Below are 17789 nucleotides of genomic sequence, written 5' to 3' on the forward strand. Positions count from 1 at the left end.
AAGACTTGATACTATCTTAATTTTTTTCGACACCAACCATATCGATTGAACCAAGTTCTTGATATAAATTATACAATACTTATATGTTCATCAAAGTAGCCCCCTGCCCCAGGGTTGTGCACTGGGCTCGTCTACTAGATGTGCAGATCAATGTCTATTGACAATCAATCCGTGCTTATCTCCGTCGACGCATGTAGGTGCGAAGGTGAGACGACCAACTGCTTCCGTAAAAGCACGAGTGCCTGTTTTAACTAAGTTGGTGTTTTCATAGGGTCAGTTCTGTTTCGTAAATGGCACGCAAAGGCCTAAGTTCCTGGTAAATTTTTTACCCTTCACCTAACCAGAGGGGAAAGAGCTCAAATTTTAACTTCCTGTAAAGGATAATTTCGATGAGAGGAGCATACACGGTATCAGAGATTCTTTACCAACCTAAAGAAACTGACTAAGATGCGCACTTGTTCCCATAAAAAAAAGTAGGACAGACAGCCTTTTTTTAACCTCTTTGGCAGCTTGAGATTTGATTTTTCGAATATACGATATATCCTACGTATCTGGTTTCCAAGCATGCCAGCTCCCCCCTTTTTACTGTTTAGTGTTTAATCTTATCATGTTGCTGCCTGTGAGTCAGTTTTAGTCACTGTTAGGGAAGCTCATGGTTGATTTGTCGTTGGAATTTCCATTTTCTTAAACCTTAGGATTTGGGAATCAAAATGAGTTGGAATTACATGGAGATCTGCTTTGGGTTATTGGCCTTCTTGGTAAAATGACAGGTTTTAGATTCGACCCAGCAGAATAGGGATCGGACTTCGGACAATAGAAACAATTTGTGGCACACATTGATTTGGGAACAACAGGAGTAGGTAGCTTTGCAGTCCAGAATTTGGGCCACAAACAAAGTTTACCATGATGTTGTTCAATAACTACTGTTGGTCTCTTCATGCACATATTGCACCAGACCTGATCCGTAATGAAGCCCATGAACCACGTTCTAAATCATTGTCCTAAACTAATAGAAGAAAAAGGAGCAGGGAGTAACATTAGTCCACAATTTCTGGTACATCCGCGAAGAAATTACCAACAAAAAGTCTTTGATCGTTGATCAGCTCAAACAAATCCGGGATTGGTCCTGGAATCACAATTTCCGAACAGCATGTTGATGTTGGTATAGTTGATAATGGTGGCGTCGATGGGGTACCTGAGCACGAAACCATCCCCTTACCAACTCTTTCACTACCACAAGTGCTCATTCGCTCCTCTACTGATTCTGAAGTCAAGGGCACGTTCTCTTTTTTCGAAGGCGTCTTTCTTTTGATCCCAGGCTCATTAGTTATACCTTTTGGTAAACATTTGGACGAAGTTTTGGAACTGTCGTTGTAGGAACTCTCAGGCGATCTTCCTAGGCCACGGCCGATTCCATCGTCGGAAAAATCTTTTGACGGCGGCGTCCCTTGACCTTGGTGGCTTGTCATGATAGTTAAGACATATAGCAATGGCTTTGTTTCTTACAATAAAAAATAAAATTTATATAATTAAAATGATATTAATGAAACGATACAAATGAAACGATACGATTGTTGATAAGTAACAAAAATTTTGTAACGTTTCAAATCATAATTTAAATTGTCAAATTGTAATCTAACAAGAATATAGAATTCTATATATTTATCTTTAACTTATTTGTGAAAGATAATAATTAGATGTATTTATTTATGTTTATGGTAAGTGAGAAATGTTTCCCAATTAAAACGATAAAATGAAATGAATTTGGAAACAAGTTTGGTAAAATTAAACAGATTTGTTTCAATGAATCTCTAATATATAAAAAATAACTAAAAATAATATTTATATATGTTTCTTTTTTTAATTGTTAATGAATATAAAATAATGATAAATTCAGTCTAAATCTTAATGCATCTAAACAATAGCAAAAGTTGATTGAGTTTTGTAAAAAATGCTTCAATTTTCATATGACCGATTTAATTTGTCATAACTTTTACAAAATTCATCTAGGTTTTTTTCGTATTTGAAAAATATAGAGTGAATAACCCCTCATTTAAGATTTTCTCACTAATTGGAAGGATCTTATTAATTCATATTCTTCTCAATATATATATTAACTTTGATAACCAGATCATAAAACCCGCTGTAGCACAAACGCTTGGTCAAGAATTATATTCTTAAAATTCCGGGTTCGAATCCCGGCAGCGGAAATATATTTTTTGAAAAACTATTGCAATCTCGTAAAATGACTAGAAACTTATCAATCACAGACGTGGCAGCTCCATCACCGACTCTTACAGCACGGAACCCACTTCTCTTAAAACAAACAAAATGTGAGGAGCTCACCCAAAGGCCAAAACGACGGAAACATTGCTAGTTTGCTCATGATATATGATATTCCAAGCACTTTGATTTCAACATGAAACTAGAAACTTATAAGACATTAACATGTTAGCATCAAGGAATTTGCAGTAGCGGACGATCACCCCATCTACAGTCAAATTTTCGGGTATGCATACATCAATAGAGAACAATTCATATAATCATTCGCATCACCATGAGAAACCAAAATGCAACTACAATTAGTAAATCAAGAGAAACAGACTTTCGGATCTTTTAACTTGTAGATGGAGGTGGGGGAGGGGGTGGCATTGACATTTGTGGCATGGGGGGCCTTCCAACCATTTGCTGTGGTGGTGGCGGTGGTGGCCATTGTGATGCTCCCATTCCCATTGGTGGGGGAGGTCTTGAAAGAGCAGACATTGCCTGTGGAGGTGGTGGTGGTGGCATATTTGGTGGAGGAGGTCTAAACTGCATATGAGGAGGCATGACTGGAGGCGGAATTGGTTGACCTGGTTGCTGTGGCTGACCCTGCCAAGGTGCTTGTCCAGGAACCTGCATTGGTGGGAAGGGTACACTTTGTGGCGGTGGAGGACGAACTACAGGCATCGGGCCAGGAGGAACACTACCGTTTGCAAAAGGTCGTGGAGGCACTGGTGCACCTATAGCACCGTTGGCCTGGGGGCCAGAGGGGAGTGATGGAGGTCCACTTGCAAACAAAGTATGGGGCCTGCTCTTCTGGGCATTTGGGTTGCTTGCAGCCAAAACCCTCTCTGTATAACAAGAATGGTAAGTGAAATTTTTTTAAAAAAATTATTTTAGAATAAGTTCCAAAACGTACATAGCAATCTATACGCCGAAGGGAAAAAAAAAGAACAGAGGGACCAAGGGGAAGGTGGGATGCAGGTGGAAAAACTCACCTGCTGGGGTGCCATGGCGCTCCCCTTTGGTGTCTTTCTTATATGCATAAGAAACTGTTATTTGACGGTTACAGAGGTATTGGCCATTCATTGCCTGTAACATCAAAGAGAAAAAGTGAACACATTTTGCAAGATAGATGAAACCAAATCAAAGGTATTTAGACTTCACATCACATATTGAACAATGAAAGCAGTGACAACAGCAATAACTATTTCCATTTAGCAAAATTTTTGAATGATAACAAATTCTTCCCAACTGTTAAAAGCTAACACCAAGAACCAAACCAATCAGCGAGAAGTTATGCCAAATAAGATTCCTAATCCTAAATTGATTTGCCATGAAGCTCTTTAAAATTGAAGCCAGAAAGTACAGTTGTAAACAATTATGTTACTCCAAAAATTCACCACGAACTCCAGAAAAACAAAATCAAGGTTTCATCCAAATGTTCTCATGATGTAATCTTGGTAACAGTTCACGTAAATGCAAGTGGCAATGCAGATATACCTCAATAGCTGCATCAGATGCCTCAAATGAATCATAGCTGATAAATCCAAAACCACGTGAATTTCCTGACTCTGGATCTCTCATTATCTGATGTCACAAAGTGGTAAATATCAGAAACCACAAGCAAGTAGTGGAGAATAAACAAAATGCTGGAAAAAAAAAGGAACTATTTTAAATATTTAGCAACTTCTTATTCATTTTCTGAACCCCCTATCAATTCCTTTCAAGAGATGAGCAGAATGAGACTAGGACTCACAATTAGTTTTCGTATCATTCATCTCTCCTGAAACAAAATTAAGGTATATAAGCATTCCAGTCCATCTAATAGATTATGTCATTTTATGACCATGAAAATATGTTCAAAACCAAAATTATCTTTAGGAAACCTGGTTGCTCATAGCATAAATAGTCCATCCTACTCAGTCAATCTACCCAAAAATTAATCACTTGAATAAAAAGCTCCCCCTACTTGATGTGTGTAAGGAATTGAAAAGCACCTAGTCCACATTTCGATTATAAGATGCAATAAAAGGTAAATTCTCCTTATATTTATAATTTCACATAGGCACTAGCAAACTCAGTTTATAAACCTTCCATAAGGGTAAATAAATACTTGTGATTATTAGATGTCAATAGAAGCATTTCCTAGGAAATGTTTATTTAACCATGAGGTTGAAGAGTAGAGCCACATGTATCCAAGAAATACAGTCAACAGAAGCATATCTCCAAACTAAAATATCAATTACTAAAATTTTTCTTGTTTTTCCTCCTTTTTTTCCTCCCTTTACCACTCTATATGAACTATTAAATCAAACGCTATCAAGTGAGTGACATGCTAAGCAAAACCAAAAACCTCATGATACAATTAAAATTAAGAAAAGTAACAAGTTATTGCTGCTCTTCTTCCATCAATTATTACATCTCACAGATTCTAACATCATCTCAACTCAACATCAATCATGTATAAAATTATGATGGCAAAGGCTTTAGTTCAACTCTTTATCTAGAAGGCTTCAACACCCTTTAAAGTTTCTTTTTTCTCAAAAATACCGGAGTGATGGTTGATTAATTATAAATGGCATCAAGAAGCAGCAGAGCATCAAAACTAAACAGGAATGTGAAGATATGCAGGCATACATTTTGATATATGGAGAAACCAGAGGTCATTAATCCATGGCATAACATCAGAAAAAATGGAATTAAATCAAAAGGAAATTAGAAAGCCAGTACCTTGGGATTTGTTACAATGACTCCAAAAGCACTGAAAGTGTCATACAAAAGTTTCTCATCCACATCCTGCATGTATGATCAGATAATCACAAAGTTAAAACAGGAAATCTAGTCAATGGCATCTCTACACTTCTAATGATATAATATACAATACTTACAGGGTCAAGGTTCCCTATAAAAAGGTTTGCACCAACATCCAAGCTCTTTTTATCTTGAGATGCCTGAGACCGATCAAAGTAGAAAAAACCAATAACAATTAATCCAAAAATAATAATTCTTTAACTCCAAAATATGGCAACATCATTCCCATTTCCAACATAATCAAAATCAAATTTCATACCTTATTTACACGTATTGGCTTTCCATAAAGCTTAATCATGTTGAGCACCTTAATCGCCTACACATGCAACCAAATAAAACTAATTATTCAAAAAGCAAAGACATAAGGAAAAGGAAACCAATGGCCACGCGGTCCATAAGGAGTAAGACTTACATAGTCAGCATCTTCTTCGCTTCGGAATTCTACAAATCCATATCCTTGATGCAGGTTTGTCACCCTATCCTTTGGCACATAAACATTAACTGAAATAACAAAAACAAACCAAAGCATTTCCAATTAATTCACTCCCAATAAATAAAAAATAAGCTTCAGTAGCTTAAAAGTAAAATAAATTGCCAAACTTTAAGACTATCAAACGCACCAACGGGACCGGCTTGAACAAATAACTCCCATAGTAGCTCCTCAGATACCTGAAAAGTAAAAAGAAAATAAAAATTGAAACTATGAGGTAAAGAATATTGAGAAAAATAAGGTGAAAAAAAGGAAATTAGCTGGAACCTGAGGATCGAGATTGCCCACATAAGCAGTGGCGTCTTGGTTCCTCTCGGCGGAATGTTGACCAAGCAAGTTCGCTCCAACTCCTGGAGCGATTCGCGTAGTCATTTTGCGTGGATTCCCTGTTCCTCCCTTCTCTTTACTTTGATGTCTTGGGTTCTTTTGCTAAAACCCTGATTATGCTCTTTTCTTTCGCGTTTCTGGTTTCCGCTCTCCGGAGACTTCTGACCTAGAACTAGAGGGAGGTTAAGCGATGGGTTGCATTTCGTGGTGTACTACAAGCCCAAGTTAGGGTTTTTAATATTTTTCACATTGGCCCATTTAGTAACGGCTTCTAAGTCTAATTCCCTGTCAGTTGGCCCATGAACCGTTGAATTAGTAACGGACATCCAGGCCCCAACAAAAAACGATACTTTCCCCGCTATGTTGGCCCATTAAATAGATAATGGGCTTTTCTCTGCCCATATTCCTGTGGGCAACTATTTTTAGGCTACAGAGTATATTTTATAATTTTACTCCACAAAATAAACAGTCTAACATTTTGTGAGAATAAAAGTTATTCACAAGATGTTAAATAAATAAAATTCACAAAATGTTAATTGAAGAAAAAAGAGAAATCACAAGATATCGTTTGACAGAAAGTTGAAATTACAAGAATATAAATAGAATTTACCCAAATTTTTATCAGAACCACATACCAAAATGCATTTTCTTTTCAAGTGCATGATTATTTATTATTTATGAATTTATTTCTACTATTGATTTTGCATAATAAGCTCCTCAGGAAAACAAAATTAGTAGTACCAAATATCCTCTTGGCATACAACAGCTAACGGTATTGGGAACAATTCTGTATATTGGAAATTGGAAATCCTAAGGAGCTGTGACGTCCTTTACTTGAAGTAGCCAATGTTTTTTACAGTAAAAGGCTACAGCAACCGAACCTTAGCAGTCAAGACTGAGGAGCAGTGCTTCAGTGAACATGTAAACTCAGCCTTTAATTGGTTTCAGAGTAGAAATTTTTCAGTTAGTGTTGCAGAGGATGCTCGGGTTGCAGCCACACACTGAAAATGGTGGGGAATAGTTTGAAAACATTCATCAACAAAAACCATTTAAAGAGACATAGAACAAAGCTCAATGTCATGGACAAACTAAACTAAAATCCAACAAGAAAAAAAGTTAACCAGAAAATTCATTGAAATAAGTAAATTGTAGATTATTAGAATGTTCTTTTCCTTCCAAAACAAGTACACCCATAAAACAACTAGCCAAAAATAACATCAATCCTTACAATTCAGGCAGAATTGATGCTTGTAAAACTATCTGCAGCTAAAAATCATCACCATTCAAGCTTTAGTTGCAGCTTCACCTGAAATTAACATGGCTAATCGCATACTTCATCACAAGTCAGATCATTCTCAGCTGCAGGTGAAATGAAAGCAGCTTAACTCAGCCACAAGCAAATAACAACCAAAGCCCACCCCACCTCTAACCTGTAGCCTCTTTAGCTTCTTGAGTTTCACCACCACCAGCATTACCAGAAACCAAGCCAAGTTTCTCCTCAAGCTTCTTCCAAGCATTCAAAAAATTAGGAGGAAACTTCTTCTTTACAGTCCTGATCAACCCTTTCGCCTCCTTGATCTTCTTTTTCTTCACCAACCCCTCCACCAAATGCTTCAACGTATTAAAATCTGGGATCTTATGCAACCTCACACTTTCCTTAAACACCTTATAACCTTGCTCATGCAACCCATTCAAACATAAATAAAACACCAAAGTCCTAAAAGTAGCCGCATTTGGATTACACCCATTACCTTCCAAACCTTCATAAACCTTCTTAGCTTCATCAACATCCCATTCTTACAATAACAAGTCATGAGATAATTATAAACTAATCGTATCTGGCTTCAAACCCATGGTACTCATCTCGTCAATCAATTCCTTCACTTTCTCCGGCTCGCCGCCTTGCAAATTCATGATCCTAACATTATAAGAAGCAACATCTAATTCACAACCAGTCTTCATCATATCACTCCACAACTTCTCAGCCTCTTCTGTTTTCCCCTTCTTATACAAAGCATTTAATATTGTAGTAAAAGTAACCGCAGTTACCTCCACGCTTTTCCTACCCATTTCTCTTAAAACCTCAATCCCTTTATCGGGATGACCCGCCTCGCAATAAGATTTTATTAAAATCCCATAGGAAACTTTGTCAGGTGAGACACTGCCGTATTTTTTGGGAATTTCTTCGAACAGTTGGGGGACTTTATCGAATTGCCTCGACTGATTGCAGGCAGAGAGTAAGGAGTTGAAAGAAATAGCGGATCTTGGGGTACCGAATTGGTCCATCTGATCGAAAGTTTTGATCGCATGATCTAACATGCCAGCGATGCCATAGGATCTGATGAGAGTGGAGAGGAGCGGCTCCTGCGTAATTTTGGGGTCGGTTTTGTGCGACTCGATTAAGGATTCAATCTCGGAGAAACGGCGTGACTTCGCAAGGCGGCGAACAGTGAGGTCTTGCGCGTAGCGGGAAGAGGAAGGGGAAGAGTAGTGTTTGGAAACGGAAGAGTAGATTTCGAGGGCTTTGTCAGGGTCGTACTCGGTGCGGAGTTTGTTTTTGGCTTGGGAAATGGAAATGGAAATGGAGGATGAGGACGTGGCGGCGGTTGTGGTGGTGGTGGAAAGGTGGCGTAGTTGGCGGAGAGGAATAGAAGATGACATTTTTGAGAGAGTTTTGGTTAAGGGTTTAAGGTGGGAGAGGAAACGAGGGCAGTTGGGGAACTCGGGTCGGTGGTCAAGTGAGAAAGGGCAAGAGAAGTTTTAGGGTTTTAGAAGAGTTGGCCAATTGGGGAAATATTTTCCTGAATTTCTGTCTCCCGGTGGGCAGCAAAGTTCCGGGCCTCGACTCTTTCCTGGCTTGGTTGCTATTTTTGTTAATTGTTACCTGTTTTATGAATAAGGTAAATAAAAAACAATTTTAATTCTTTTTTAGTACTTTGAAAAAGTAAGTATCAATTGATAACATCTAAATATACTTTAAGATTTTTTATTTGTTATTTAAAAAAATCCTTTTTTTATATATATGATGAAAATAAATAATTTATTACATTATTCTAAATCAGGCAACTCCTAAAATATCAGCTAGTAAAAGAGAAACAATGCTAGCAGGAGGAGACTCAAAATAATCTTTTGTGACTTTTAATAATTTTAATAATATACAAAACCATATTTTTCCTATAGTATGAAACTCTCTTTTTTTTCTTCATCCTTTTTTGTCCACTTTTTAGATATCTCAAAAAATATTTTTCTCTTTTTCAAACAACTAATACCCTTATTCTCTATATTATACTTATTCTCTATATTATAATTTTTTTGGTATTAAAAACATGACTATTTATATTAATAAAACTTTCAAATTTTGTAATATAAAATAATCAAAAACAAAAATTTTATTTTAATATCCGTTAGAATAAAAAATAAAAAAAAAACGAAATAACCATTTTCCTTCACAATCAGTAACAAACCAGTATGACTCAGCTATTTAAATTAAATGGAAGTGGTAGAATGAACATTACATTTTTCCGTTGTGGTTGGATGATTCTGGTTTTAAAATGCTTAAACCATAATCCTATCAGCGAGTTTGAGAATAAAACAGTGGAAATGCGGTACTAATGATAATGTTACTTGATTGTGAATTTCCAAGAGAGCCAATTCGTCAGCAGTGCATTTCTAACTTTGGTATTAACCCAAGCTTCTCAAAGATGGTTCCAACACTAGCTGTGCCAATCTCATAGACCTTGCTATAAGTGCAAAACCAACATAAGATTTTAAACACCGCGTCACCACATCCGTCCAACCCTAAACTAGATTACCATATTAAGCCACATTCCGTTCGCTGTTTCGTTCAGTTTAACAGCTAAAAGTTAGCAGAGAATTACACCACAGGCTGTCATCAACAAAATTCAAAAACCAGCTTATATTTAAACCTAAACATGGAATCATCCCAACTATGACGCTAAATGCATAGCACAGAAAATTATTAGGCATCGTACTCCCCCTGCACAAACTTGTTCTCTGGGTAGAACACGGCAATAACTTGATTGTCACCAAATTTCCGCCCATTCATTGCAGCTTGGGCTTTTCTGGAACCTTCAACGTCCAAGTACTCAAGAAATACCTATAACATCAAAGAATTACAGTCAGTAAACGGGGAAAATGCATATGTGAATTTCTTATAATTAGCATATGTAAGTTGAACGAAAAAATGTCAGGACTGACCTTCCCAACACCTGCTGATGGTTCGCCATTTAGATTTGGGCGGGGGATGACAACATTCACCAATACACCTGCATATTACGTGTGAAAATTTCGAATCCACAAAAAACTTTGTTCAAAGAATTAGTTTGAGAAAACAGTATCAAGAAAATATAGATAAAGGGGTTTGGTGTCTTCAGTTTGTGTACGTTAAACATTGTTTACAGCAGAAAGTGGAACTAGAAAGGGCAGTAAGACAGAAGGAAATATGAACACAAGAAACAAAGATAATTAATAAAACATTCAAGGCACTCTGCATGTTAAAAAGGAAGGTCAAAAACAAAAATGAGGCACAAATAGTTTAAGACCTTTACCATGTTTCCCACCCTCTTGTCTCATGTCTTCAACAATGTCGTCATACTCCTCATCATCTCTAAGATCATCTTCACTGAGTGCTTGAGTCAAGCAGACAACCTTTGTGGGCACACCTTGTGGTTGCAACATAAGCCTCTGGAAAAATAAAAGGATTCAGCGAATTAGCCTATAAACAACACCCAATACTTAATCTACAGCCCATAATTGCAATAGAGCCACAGTATAAGATGATAATAATAATACTTAATATCACCTGCAGAGCAATCTGCTGCTGTGCATGCTGGAGTATGCTCTCTTGCTCAGGTTTAGGCTGGGTAGTACCTTGGTTCGCTCGCCTAACAGTGAGAGTTTTATCACCCATTTTAATTCCATTTAGAGCAGCACAAGCAATGTCTGTAACTGACAGATCTTGATAAACGCAAAAGGCATAGCCTTTTGAGTTTCCTGTTTCTCTATCTTTTACTAGATCAAAACCTCGAAGAGGCCCAAAAGACTCTAGCAACTCCCTGATCTGTGCTTCTGTGAAGTAATAGGGAAGTCCTCCCACAAAAATACGGTCCGGACCCTCAAGCCCACCCGCAGAACCTGGACTTAGACCCACAGCCGCTAGATTAAGATTGGGATTGGGTTGGCTCGGACCAAGGGTTGCAGCAAGCGAGGGGTTATAGTCACTGGGTCTCCTCACCTTCACAGGTGCTCCCTGGAAATTCAAAAAGTTAATACCACTTGTACTTAAACAAATTTAGAATGAAGATCGTGAAGAAAATAAAAATACCTCAAAGATAATCCCATCTAAAGCCATTGCATTACTGGCTTCCTCAACGGATCTCATCTCTACAAAAGCAAACTTCTTTTCATGGTTTATGTAAACATTAACAACAGCATCCCCTGAATGTAACATAAAAGGGTGAGCAACTAGAGAAAGAAGGCAGTTAGTTCAGTCATTCAATAGACCAAAAAAATTTCTGTATACCTGGACCAGCAGTGTTTCCACCAATTGCAGCCATAACCTGACTGAAATAGGTTGCAACTGACTGTAATATAAAATTAAAGGTCAGTACCAGCACCAAACGCAAACATGAGGATAATTATACTAAACATAGTGTAAAGTAAAACCTGTTCATTTGCTGTAGGAGGAAGCCCTCCAACATAGACCCGACGAGCATGCCTAGTAGCCTGAAATCACAAGAAAAATCATATAACTGTCTTTAATGTGAAAAAATATATTTTCTAGGCTCTATACTACAAGGAATGCATAATCCTCCAAACCTGCTGAGTCATAGCCTGAATTGGCATAACAGGGAGAGCACCAAACTGCTGCAGAAGACCAAAATTAAACAAAATTACAGAACAAATAGCAAGCCCGCAACTATCACATACACATGAGAGAAATACTTACCTGACCAGTTGCTAGAGGAAACATGCTTGGAAACACTCCAGGTAGGGCTGGATTAGTCCCAGGAATCTGGCCTGCAAAGGAAATTCAGATTTCATATAAGGATATAATTGTAATTCAGGGTAGTGTTTCTATAGTGGTTGATTCAACAAATGGACATTTATTCCTAATTTCCCATAGCAAATCTAACCTCTTAGAGATTAAAAATGAAAAGAATAAATCATACACAAGTTGTGGAGGAAATATTAGCAAGACTACCCGAAAGGCAATAGTCGCCAGTGGAAAGACGAACAATACCATTAAACTGGTGCATTGATTCCTCCTTGTACATAAAAGCTACAGAAGTCGGCTCACGCCATTGCCTTCTTACAACAAAGACAAAACCATAGAAACAAACAAACAAACACCAAACAAAAGACAAAACCAAAAACTCTCTCAGTTCCAGAATTATTTCACCAAGTAAAAATATTTTTAAAAAAAATTAAATCCCTACCAGAAGACCGCAGCTTAAGAGTCTATATATACAAAATGGGAGAAAAAATACAGCTTACCCAATTCACACCAGTATTTTGATACGACCTTTCCACACTAGATCAACCAAAAACATAAGTAGCAGTTAACAAATATAACAATCTTAAATTTTTGTGAAGGCCTATGTACCTGTAATGGCAGCACCACCAACAGCAGTACCAGCAGCACCAGCAGCTAACATTGCTGAAGCAGGAGGTGCCATGTCAAAACCACTAATCCTTTTGCTGCAAAGTGCAAACATATAAAGTTAGTATATCAGGGACAAGAATATAACTGACATAAACTGGGAAAAAACTTCACATTTTACAACCAAGACTTAGACAATAAAATTAAGAGGAAAGCAGAATGCTAAAATTTACAAAGTACTGCTTCAAATTCTAAAACAAGGGAAGCTATGTTTTTTTATAACATACCTCTTTGAGGGTGAGCGTGAGCGGGACCTTGAATTTGATCTGTGTTCAGATCTACCCCTTGGACGAGACTGGAGCCTGTGCCTGTCCTCCCTGTCTCCATCAAAATCCCTTCGTCTGTAAACAACATTTAAAAAATATAACTCTTTCAACAATTAGCAATAAGAACAAAGAGCATCATACAAAAAGATGAATCAAAACTCAAGACAGCTTGAATTGATTTATTATGCTACCTGTCATAGTGTCGACTTCGGTGATAGTCATCATCATCCCTATCTCTCCCCCGCTCCCTCCGCTCACTCCGTTCCCTACTTCGATCCCTATGACGATCTCTGTTATGACGGTCACGATCCTTTTCCTTACTTTTCTCTTTGTCCTTGTCCCTTTCCCGGTCCCTGGGGCGATCACGATCCTGCTCCCTTTCCTTATCGCGGCTTTTCTCCTTTTCCCTACTTCTAGAAGACCCTCTCTCATAATCACCAGATCCATGCTGCAAATAGTTTAGTCACATCAATAATAACAAACATGAAATCCACAATTATAATGCTAAAAAATGCCTGATTTAGGAAAAAAATACCTAATTTAAGAAACAGGCCAAATTCCATGAGCAAAACCTAATTCAAACTAACCCAAAGAGATTCACTGCTCAGGAATGAGTTCCAAATTTTTATACAACTAAAATTACAAAAAAAAACTATAGAAATTTAACCAATAGAACATTCCTCTAAATTTCTTATAAAAAAAATTAGAGACCAAACAAGCAAAAACTGATATCTGGAAAAGTAAGGGAAAAAGGAACCCTAACTTCACGCGATCTCGTCATAGGAAACATACGTACCTGAGATTTGGAACCGCGTTGATCATCAAGGCCGCCGTGACTACCTTCCCGAGGCTGAGGAGAGGGAACGCCGCCGTAGCTGTTTTCTCGGTCCTCTCCGCTGCTTTGGTACCTCGCTTCGTACTCGGTCATCTTCTTTTTGGCGGATTTCGTTGGGTAATTTTTTTTTGTTCGACTATTTTCCTACTGTTTTTAGATTTTTTTTTCGGAGGAGGGAATTTTGGGTTTCAGATAGTCCTATTTAAGGAATACGGGCAGCGTCAATGCGCAATGGATTATTATATGGTAAAATTAAGTCGTATTTTTGTTCGGATCCACTCTTTTTACTTATATCTTGCAATGCGTATTTTCATGTTTTAAATATATAAGATATTATTAAATATAAAATATATTAAAATTAAACACAAATACAATAAAAATATTATTTATATTTTAAATTTAAAATACATATGTGTATATATTTAATAATAATATAATATAACATAATTAACATGATTATTAAATATATCAATATATGACACGACATGATTAATAACGTAATTAATATATTTAATATAATTAAATAAAAATATTTTATAATTAAATATAATTTTATTATTTAAATTTAAAATTAATAATTATAAAAACAATTATAACAAAAAAACAATAATATCAAGTATAACAAATGAAAATTTAAAATTAGGATTTGAGCATGGCATAATTATATTATTATTTTTATAAAATTTAAAAAATTTATTAAAATAATTATTTAAAATTATTTAAGTAAGATTAAAATAATCTTTAATTATTAATTTTTAACAAGTTGATAAATGTGTTATGTAAACACGATAACATAATTAAATATATTTATACATTTAAATATGATTAATTAAACATGTTTTAAATGTATCACTCATGTCAGACACATTAAGATATGTAAATTTTTATATTTTAAATGTGTCAGAAATATGTTAAAATTAAATTTAAATCTATTTAACTTTGTATCTTTCCATATCATGTTAGCGTGTCTTATCTAAAATTATTAAATCTATCTTTACTTTAACGTGAAATACTTCACCTATGGCAGCCAAAGCTTAGGCTATTCTAAATCATATAATTAATAACGTTGTAGTCTCTAAGACTTAATTATTTTTTTATTTTTTAATTATAAACACATTAATTTCATATTTTATTTTTGAGTATTTGACATGTATGTAATGCTGATAAACTCACTTAATCATAAAATTCACTTAATAAATGTATAAAAATAAAATTTTAAAATATTTTAATATAAATATTTTAAAATTATGAATACTATTTTTATTTATTTATTAATAATGTAATCATATTTAATTTTTCATATTATATAAAATTTAAAATAAAATACTTTAATCTCTTTCATTAATTTTCAAAATAGACATTATCTCAAAAAAAATATTTTTCGTTAGATACATAAATTCAACTATTAATCAACTTTTAATATTTTCATCAACTTACTAATGTGATAAAAATAAAAAAATAATTTTATCTTTAATTAATTTTATAATTATAATTATATAATTTTTTATTTTTTATTAATTAAAAAAAACTCTTTATTGAAAAACACCGGAGCTCTCTTTGGGAGCCTGATCGAGAGCACCGATGCTCCCTTAAGGAGACCGATCGGGGTGCTCCCCTTGGGAGCCCAAGAGCATCGATGTTCCCCTCCTTTGGGGAGCAAGGGGAAAATCGAGCTCGTAAGGGGAACACCAGTGCTCCCCTGTTTTGGGGAGCATTGATCTGGTACTCCTCTCCTTTGGGGAGCACCAACCTTAATAGAACTTATTTTTTTCATTTGTTTTAAAAATACAATAATAATTTTTTTAATTAATTAAAGAAAAAGACATTTTATTATTTCCATTAACAGTATTTGTAATTTAAAACAGAATGTTTATTTTGAAAACTAATGAACTTTTATATAATTTCGATCAAAATTTAAAAAATCAAAATATTTTACTTTAAAATTTATACATTTATAATGCATCAAATGTAAACTCTTTATTGCATTTGCAATTTCTGAAACGAAAATATGATGTGATATGTGAATTCCACCAAAAATCAGAGTGCATCAAAACACCTAAAAGATCAATAAGCTTGAGAGAGGCAGATAAATTTTCCACCATCAAAAGATGCTATCACAAAATTTCTCGTATAAAATGCAAAACAAAAAATTTGTACATGATCTAGTCAACTAGCTCCTCTTTGCAACTATACCTGATCTCGTCAGCAATTGAATGAATGGTAGTATATACAAATTAGCTTGGCTTTCCATCACCACTTTTCAAGACCCACCAGCTGCTTTTATACTCACAAAAATCGCTCATGACCTGCAAAATGAGATAACCTTTTAGAATATGACTGAGGAAATGATGGATCAGATGCCTTTGGATAATATCCGATTACACCAATCAATGCAAATGCCCGATAATATTCCAAAGCCTAGTTTTGTTAATGCATGCCTGCTTGCATATAATTATTAACCGGGTTCGGTTTAAGTTATAAATTACTGAGTTACCTTACAGAATGAAAAGAGAACCGACTAGTAAGATCTTGCCAGGGGGATACAAGGTACACACATCTAGCAATGTCCATGTTATGTAATGCCCGTCAAAAGATAAGCATATCTTGAAATCTTAATCGGCATAACAACCTTTTCTTGTATGGTTATCTCTATGGCGTTCCACATACTCTTAACATATTCATCTTAATGTTAACTTCTACTGGAATGGCAGCATGATAATGTAATAGCACAATCACTCTACTAGTCTACTTATACTTTCTTACATCATGATATACGCCTCATGTGAGTAATGCCACAAACATAAAATCTCTTCATGGTGAACCATGTCTAATCCTAAAGGCAATCTAGTGAAGTGATACCAACACCGAAGATTCTCTCACGGAAAAAATCAAAACCAATCTCAAAAAACAGGATATTAGCTAGTTCGATAGAATACCTTGTTATACTCATTATTAGAAATTTCCCTCTTAAGACTAAGAAGGGCAGCAGCTGAGACATCAGCCTTCTTAAGCTTCCCTTTGACACGAAGAAGATTAATCACAACTTCCCTGCAAGGAAAGAACAATTCTGATGAAAAAGAGGGATTTTGTAAAAAGAAAATAGAGACCATAAACATCTCTTCCCATTTAAATACTAATTGAACATATTTATGTAACCTCAATGGATCATATTCTGGATGCTCTGGGGATGACCTAAGAACGAAAAGACCACCATGAAGCTCTACTGCAACTTCACTTACGACTTCCTGGAGCTCATGTTCAGGTGCATCAGCACCATATGCTGCCTTAACTACCATTCTAGCATCAGCCTTGGGAAGGGTAGACTGGGAAAGAGCCAAATCCCTTAGACCTTTGCGAATCAGTTGCAAGCTGACGACAAACAGGCAGTGCCACAAAATTGTAAAGAAGCTTTCATCAGTAGAAATTAAACAAACTCACATATTTAATATAGGATGGGATGAATGAAATAAACAATCAAGTTTGAAATGTCTACTGTTAAAGCCTCGAACAATCATACCTGCAAACTTTGTGAGTTTGAAAAACCTTTTTCAGGGCCTTTGGTATAGCTTCTCGAGTTTCATCGGCCATTGTCCTCCCAGCTTGCGCTGCAGGTGCAACCTTTCGCACACCTTTATCAGAATTCATTGCTTTTTCAGGCTTAATAACTGTGCCAGGCTTTGTTCTATTAGGGCCACCTTTTGCACCCCGACAAATATGATTAATTACATTATCTTCTCCAGCTCTCCAAATCTGTTCTTGATTCTTCACAATATCTGGATAGAGTTTTTTGAATACTTCATCAGCATTCTCTTTCAACTTCCAATCTTTGAAGGATGGCCTTTCAATGGCTAAAATTTTCAGGAAGCCTTTCACCTCTTCTTTGCGACTTGGGGAAAGGGCATTTACTTGTGCTAAGCTTATTATTGGATTCTTGCTAAATAAAAGAAGCACATAGTCTCTAGCTAAAGATTTATATGGATCATCCGGAAATAATAATGAACTCTTGGGAACCCAGAGTCCTTGCACTAATAAAGCATGCTTCTGAAGGACTTCAAATATATCTTCAATTGAGGCATCCGGCGCAAAGTGCTTAAGAGCACTGAATCGGTGAAA

The 17789-nt window shown here is 35.9% G+C and overlaps 4 protein-coding genes across 5 annotated transcripts in view; all 4 read right to left on the minus strand.

The window, feature by feature from the left end:
• Positions 1 to 2407: 2407 nt before the first annotated feature.
• Positions 2408 to 6082, minus strand: EMB2444 (RNA-binding (RRM/RBD/RNP motifs) family protein). The gene is made up of 9 exons (XM_021419452.1): positions 5834 to 6082; positions 5697 to 5745; positions 5489 to 5577; positions 5336 to 5392; positions 5154 to 5216; positions 4996 to 5061; positions 3766 to 3852; positions 3261 to 3354; positions 2408 to 3113 (listed from the first exon to the last, which is right to left on the minus strand). The coding sequence occupies exons 1-9, from the start codon at positions 5936 to 5938 to the stop codon at positions 2617 to 2619; spliced, it is 1107 nt and encodes a 368-aa protein (XP_021275127.1). The 5' UTR covers positions 5939 to 6082; the 3' UTR covers positions 2408 to 2616.
• Positions 6083 to 7004: 922 nt separating this feature from the next.
• On the minus strand, positions 7005 to 8760 carry LOC110429331 (Tetratricopeptide repeat (TPR)-like superfamily protein). Its single transcript, XM_021445313.2, is given in 3 exon segments — positions 7005 to 7680; positions 7683 to 7719; positions 7721 to 8760. Coding segments are annotated over 3 exon segments (1233 nt in total). The 5' UTR covers positions 8555 to 8760; the 3' UTR covers positions 7005 to 7318.
• Positions 8761 to 9595: 835 nt separating this feature from the next.
• On the minus strand, positions 9596 to 13910 carry ATU2AF65A (U2 snRNP auxilliary factor, large subunit, splicing factor). Of its 2 annotated transcripts, none has more exons than XM_089782346.1 (13): positions 13638 to 13910; positions 13033 to 13289; positions 12803 to 12916; positions 12519 to 12613; positions 11862 to 11932; positions 11732 to 11776; positions 11579 to 11638; positions 11436 to 11496; positions 11238 to 11350; positions 10716 to 11162; positions 10462 to 10597; positions 10112 to 10179; positions 9596 to 10010 (listed from the first exon to the last, which is right to left on the minus strand). In XM_089782346.1, exons 1-13 carry the CDS (start codon positions 13767 to 13769, stop codon positions 9873 to 9875), a joined length of 1737 nt encoding a protein of 578 aa, XP_089638472.1. In that variant the 5' UTR covers positions 13770 to 13910; the 3' UTR covers positions 9596 to 9872. The 2 variants fall into 2 exon arrangements, with proteins under 2 accessions (XP_089638472.1, XP_089638471.1); XM_089782345.1 differs by having other exon boundaries at positions 11732 to 11779; positions 13638 to 13909.
• A 1733-nt stretch (positions 13911 to 15643) lies between these two features.
• LOC110409077 (SIN-like family protein) overlaps positions 15644 to 17789 on the minus strand; it is a 5366-nt gene continuing 3220 nt past the window's right edge. Inside the window, exons 10-13 of the mRNA XM_021418310.2 lie at positions 17194 to 17789; positions 16833 to 17045; positions 16613 to 16724; positions 15644 to 15982 (exon numbers count right to left, since the gene is read on the minus strand). The exon at positions 17194 to 17789 is cut by the window's right edge and continues 9 nt beyond it. Coding sequence (XP_021273985.1) covers positions 15911 to 15982; positions 16613 to 16724; positions 16833 to 17045; positions 17194 to 17789 — 993 coding nt within the window. The 3' untranslated portion in view covers positions 15644 to 15910. The remainder of the gene's footprint in view (positions 15983 to 16612; positions 16725 to 16832; positions 17046 to 17193) is intronic.

Source organism: Theobroma umbraticum, unplaced genomic scaffold (assembly GCF_002168275.2).
Source record: "Theobroma umbraticum cultivar Fairchild unplaced genomic scaffold, ASM216827v3 scaffold_44.0, whole genome shotgun sequence".
NCBI lineage: Eukaryota > Viridiplantae > Streptophyta > Magnoliopsida > Malvales > Malvaceae > Theobroma > Theobroma umbraticum.